The 5,821-nt window shown below is 38.9% G+C and overlaps 1 protein-coding gene across 1 annotated transcript; it reads right to left on the bottom strand.

Annotated features, from left to right (window-relative positions):
* Window positions 1-2,708: 2,708 nt before the first annotated feature.
* LOC110103495 (disease resistance protein RPM1) lies at window positions 2,709-5,617 on the bottom strand. The gene has a single exon (XM_020832241.2). It carries the CDS (start codon window positions 5,461-5,463, stop codon window positions 2,806-2,808), a length of 2,658 nt encoding a protein of 885 aa, XP_020687900.1. The 5' UTR covers window positions 5,464-5,617; the 3' UTR covers window positions 2,709-2,805.
* Between the last annotated feature and the right edge of the window lie 204 nt (window positions 5,618-5,821).

Below are 5,821 nucleotides of genomic sequence, written 5' to 3'. Positions count from 1 at the left end.
ATAATATAATAATATAATATAATATTAAAAATAATAATAGCCAATTATTATTTTGAATCAGAGATGAAACTATGTAAATGTTGCCCAAAAAAAAATTACCTGAGACGAGAATCATGTTTCCTTTTGTGAACATTTTTTGCACTATTCTCTTCCAAGCGGAAATATTTTCCTTTGTATTGATCAACCGTGCTAAAATGATAGATACAACATCAATGATAAGCGCACAATAAAATCAATCAAAAATATTATAACTAAATAAAAAAAATAAACTATGATCAAATTATCATTAACATTGAAAAACTATTGTGAAAAGAAACTTAAATTTGTCAAATATTGCTAATCTTAATGCATTTAGTTTCAACATGTTTAGACGCAAAACTTACGCAATATATATAAATCACTTTTTTTATTATTAATTTCTGGTGTTCTCAATTTATTAAGCAACGATTTTATAGCCTAACTAAAGTTCTATATATTATTATTGTCTCATATTATATTGTATTAAACTACTAATAATATATACAATTATCACGTTATCAAATTGATTCGCCTTATAATATTATATCTATTTGGATAATTGAAATATTTCTACAGTAAAATATGATTACATTCTACGTATTTCTCCGAGAACATATTCTAAGTGAAGAAATTAGATATGTTTAATTTGTTTTTTTTTTTATTATCAAGACTTCAAATATTAAAAAACAGCTTAATGCATTATATATATTGATATAATTAATTTATAGTTTTTGAATAAAAAATACAATTTCCTCTCATTAAAATAAGTAAATTTAAAACATTTTAATAAAATTCAATTGAAATTTCTTAGTTTTATGAAATTTTAAAGGAATGTATCTCTTATTGTGTCTTAAATATGTATATAATTATTTGTCAAAATCTCAATGAGTTATTTAATTAGTTGCATAACGCATTCTTAACATATGGGTTTTGTTATTTTTAGCCGAAAATATTATAGCTATATTTATATTTCAGTTAAACAACACAAAAATTTGGCTGCTTTTAAGATTTTAATAATTAACAACGATTACATTATGAAAATGCTAAATTAATATCCAAAATATTAAAGAAAACTTTTTCATATATGATTGTTATATGTCCATGTAATGAATTTTTCACAAATGCAAGTATTACTTTAGAAAGCAAATATTTCAATTGAACTGTTCAACATGACCTGCTATTTTAATTGAACTGCTCAAAATTGAAATTGTGATCCTCTAGAAGAGTAATAAGAAATTATAGCCTAATTAACCCTCAATATATATAATAATATTATAATATGTTGTATTGCATTAATAATATATACATTTTGAATATATAAGACACAAAACTTAGTAATTCTGTGATATAATTACCTCAAAGGGAGTACGTAGTGCTTTTTCTCTAGCACAACCATTGGAACATTTTCTTGACCATTCTTCTCCAGTGATTATGTTGACTTTGGAATTATCAACCGTACTACAATGACAAAATTATATTAATAATAATAAGCACACAATAACTAAATAATTTGAAAACATTATATACATACATATTGTATATAAATTTTTAAAGGACATTGTGCCTCCTAAGAAATAAATTTGAAGTAGTCATCAAAGACAATATAATAGATAATAAATATTCCACCACCTCCGAGAGCTCAACAGTAGAAGTATTGATATAATGGAGTCTTTTGATTTTATCTTTACAATGCATTTAATGATTGATATATTGGGCATTACGAATGAGTTATCACAATCATTGCAAAGAAAAGATCAAGACATTGAAAATGCTATGAAATTGGTTCAAATTTCCAAACAACGACTGCAACTTCTAAGGGAGAATGGATGGAATGGTTTACTAGATGAAGTGTCACGTTTTTGTGGTGTTTTTGAAGTTGTTGTTCCAAACATGAATGAAACATATAAAACTCGTCGTCGATCAGTAAGAGGAGGTGAAGATAAAACAAATTTACATCATTATCGTGTTGATTTATTTTATACAGTAGTTGACATGCAACTTCAAGAGCTAAATAATCGCTTTTCTGAATCAAGTGCTGAGTTACTTCTGTGTATGTCATGCTTAAACTCAAGTGATTCTTTTCGTACTTATGATGAGAGGAAATTGATATGTCTAGCAGAGTTATATCCAAGTGATTTTTCTACAATTGAGGTTATTGCTCTTAAAAATCAATTAGCAACGTACATTATCGATATGCGGACTAGTGAAGAGTTCTCCTCTCTAAGAAGTATTGCTAATCTTGCAAAGCAGATTGTTAAGTTCAAGAAGAATGATGTGTATCATTTGGTTTACAAACTTATTACTTTATCATTAACCTTACCAGTTGCTACTGCTACGGTGGAGAGAGCATTTTCAGCCATGAAAATTATCAAACATCGATTGCATAGTAGTATAGGTGATGATTGGATCAACGATTGTCTTGTGCCTTACATTGAAAAAGATGTATTTGATTTGATTCCCAATGAAGATGTTATCCAATATTATCAAAAAATGCAAAATAGATTGATAAAATTGTAATGATTTTTAATTTTCCTATAATAATAGAAATACAATATTTCACTTTGAATTATGTCATCTTTTTTTTATATTAGTCTATTATACTAAGAAAATTTTGCCCCCCCCTAAGATGAAAGGCTGGTTCCGCCCCTGCCTATAATACGGATAAATATATAGATTTGATAATTTTGAAATAAATAAATGCTAATTTTATGAATAAGCTCAAAATGTTATGTAAAAAAAAATACAAAAATAGCTTAAAATGTTATGTACGTAATTCCCTAATAATTATCATTGGCTTAGAATGGAAGCGATGTGGCGGACGTAGCTGAGATCTTCACCACCGGATCCCGTCGTGCTGACCCTCGAAAGAAAGCTCTCCGGCATGCTCACCAGCCTGAGCTTCTGCAAAGTAATAAGAAACTGGAAACCAGAAGGAATAGCCTTCAGCCCTGTACACGAAACAATCCACAGCTCCTGTATGAACGGCATTGAGCCCTCCTCCACCTCCCACTCTTCCAATCCTTCTAAACCCGTCACCAGCAGTATCTTCAACCTCTCGAACCCACTCCTGCAGTTTCTCATTGCCTTCCCTTCATAAGCGTAATCATACAGCTGAAGAAAAACTAGGCCCCGGAGCTTCCCCAGTACCGGCATCGGGTCTTCCCGAAGCCGGCTCAGACCCAGCCTTAGCTTCGTGAGGCTCTGCAGCTGCTCCAACCACTCCGGCAATCTCGTCAGATTCCCCACCAGATGCAGCTTCTGAAGACATGGTGATGGCTTTAGATTTCCAAGCTCCAGCTTGTCCGATTCGCTCTGCGTTGAGATCGAGAGCGATGCCAGGCTGCTCATATTGTTGATGGAGCAGCAGAGGAGGTTAGCGTCTTTGGAATTTAGCTTCTCCAAGCCGAGTTTTCGCAATTGTTGTAATCCCCCAATTCGATGAGCCGTGGCTCTGTCCGCTAGCAGGCCGGTCGCTACCTGAAGCATTGTAAGGTTCTGGATGCCGGATTTCAATTTAATGCTCTGCGCCGCCTGCCTCATCTCAAGATGTTTCAAGTTCGTCAAGTTCTTCACGTCGAATTGCAGCTTCCTCAGCTGCGTCCTTCTCACATCCAGCGTCTGCAAATTGCGGAGGTTCTTCATCGATTTCGGTAGATTCGAGATTTTCGTTCCTTTCAGCCCCAGATATCTAAGATGCTTCAAGTTACCGATTTCAATCGAAAGCTTTGTTATTGCAGCTTCTTCGAGATCGATCACTCGGAGCAATCGGAAGCTTCCGATTCGATTCGCAAAGCTAAATCGCTCCGAGATTCCAAAGAGAAAAATGGAGCGCAGTGTTTTCTTACTTTTGTTAAACTTCAAGGTTGCACAAGGCTGATGGTTGTGGAATGAAACACGGCGCATCTTATTTTGATTAGTACTGACCATTCCTCTCCCCTGTTCGTAGAAAGCAGAAAAGTTCTGCTTGCCGGCAATGGTGATGGCAAAGTGGTGCAGAAGATCGTGGACTTGGCAGGCTTTCACCCGCCCACCAACCCCCACCATTGAAACCTGAACCATGCTCCTGCTAATCAATTCCATAAGATACTTCTCGGCATCGTCCTCCTCATCGACGAACCCTTCCGACAGCCACAGCCGCACAAGTCGTTTCCGCGAAATTATGGATTCGCCGGGGAAAAGAGAGAAGTAGAGGAAGCAACACTTTATAGGGTAAGGCAAATCCGTGTAGCTCAGCATCAGCACCCGCCGCACCCTATCGTCGCTGTCATCCCTAATTAGGTACTTGCGGATATTTTCGAGCACGCGCCGCCACTCTCCAGCATTCCCTCCCTTCCTTGACATCATACCACCGATGGTGACGACGGCGAGGGGTAAGCCACCGCACTTTCGCACTATTCCATGCGCCAACTCCTCCAGCTCGTCGGGGGGTCCCACCGACGAGGAAGGAAACGCCTTCTTGCGAAAGAGCGTCCACGACTCCTCCGGTGAAAGCGGCTGGAGGCGGTGGACTTGGCTCGCCGCGCCAGTGATGGAGGACACTAACTCCTCTTTTCGGGTGGTGATTATGACACGGCTTCCGTGGTTGTTGGACGGCAGAACGAGCTTAACTGCATCCCACAGCGTGCTTCTCCAGACATCGTCGAGCACAAGGAGGAATCGCCGGCGCTCGAGGATTTTAAGAAGCTCTTCCTGCAGCTCGACTACGTCGAGGGCGTCAATCTCGGAGGTAGGGACTTCCATGAGCCTCTTCGCCATGTCGGAGAAGATATCCCGGAGCTTGGCCGTCTGCGATACATAGATCCAGGCTGATCGGTCGAAGAGACGGCGTACTTCCCCGTGGTTGAAGACTCTTTTCACGAGCGTCGTCTTTCCGAGGCCTCCCATTCCCACCACGGATACAACGGTGAGCTCCGGTGGTCCGGCTAGCACCCAACCGAGCAGCTGCTCTAGGTCTTCTCGGAGTCCCACAACCTCCCCTCCGTCTTGATTCGTGAAAGGGGAGGAAGCCAGAAGGCCTTGAAGCCAGGCGTCCTTTGACCTGCTATCGTTCGAATGACTGACAGATCCAGGAGATATGTATTCCTGGCGTCGGCGGGAGATGTCTGCGACTCTGGATCTGAGATCTTGAATGCGGTAAGTGAGATTATAGCGGGAGTTGAGGATACAGGGGAAGGAGGAAAATGAGTTGACACGGCGCCAAAAGTCGAATGATTCGATTATGTCTTCGGAGTCGTAGACAGCTTCGCGTATCTGATCGATCCAGGTGAGGAAATTTGCCTTGTCTCCGCCATGTTCGGCGGAGTCGTCTGCCTGCTCGAGGAAGGAGCGCATGCTGCGGAGCTCATCCCGTAGCCAGTTAACGTCGGAATCAGCTCGGGAGATGTCGGAGAGAAGAGAGCATAGCTTCGGAATCACGAGAGAGATGACCATGTTCGCCGTTTCCATGGCGCCCTTTTTCCTTAGTCCACTCCGGCGGCGGTAGGGAAACTTGCTGTGCCGATTTCGCCAATCCGGACTGTCAATTAAAAATGTCTACTCATATTTACGCAATAATTTCTTTCTACCCGCTTTGACTTCAGAAGATTGATTGAGCCAATTAAAAACTTAGACGTGTTATTATATAAGAGAAGAGATGTGGAATAATACTGAAGAGCCTAAGGAAACACAAAAATGATATAGATACTTCATTTAAGTTATTTCTACTAAAAGTTAATGTTATTATATAATAGTTTTAGATGAAAGCATCAGTGAATGATGAGAACCACTATTATTGAGATTATATTGATTGTGGTTTTAAGGAATT

Source organism: Dendrobium catenatum, unplaced genomic scaffold, assembly GCF_001605985.2.
Source record: "Dendrobium catenatum unplaced genomic scaffold, ASM160598v2 fragScaff_scaffold_460, whole genome shotgun sequence".
In the NCBI taxonomy this organism is placed as follows: domain Eukaryota; kingdom Viridiplantae; phylum Streptophyta; class Magnoliopsida; order Asparagales; family Orchidaceae; genus Dendrobium; species Dendrobium catenatum.
The sequence above is the reverse complement of the archived record's forward strand: the minus strand, read 5'-3'. Positions and strand labels throughout refer to the sequence as shown.

What these genes read in the sequence shown, in the direction of transcription:
- LOC110103495 (XM_020832241.2), bottom strand. Translation starts at nt 5,463, where the DNA reads ATGGAAACGGCGAACATGGTCATCTCTCTCGTGATTCCGAAGCTATGC.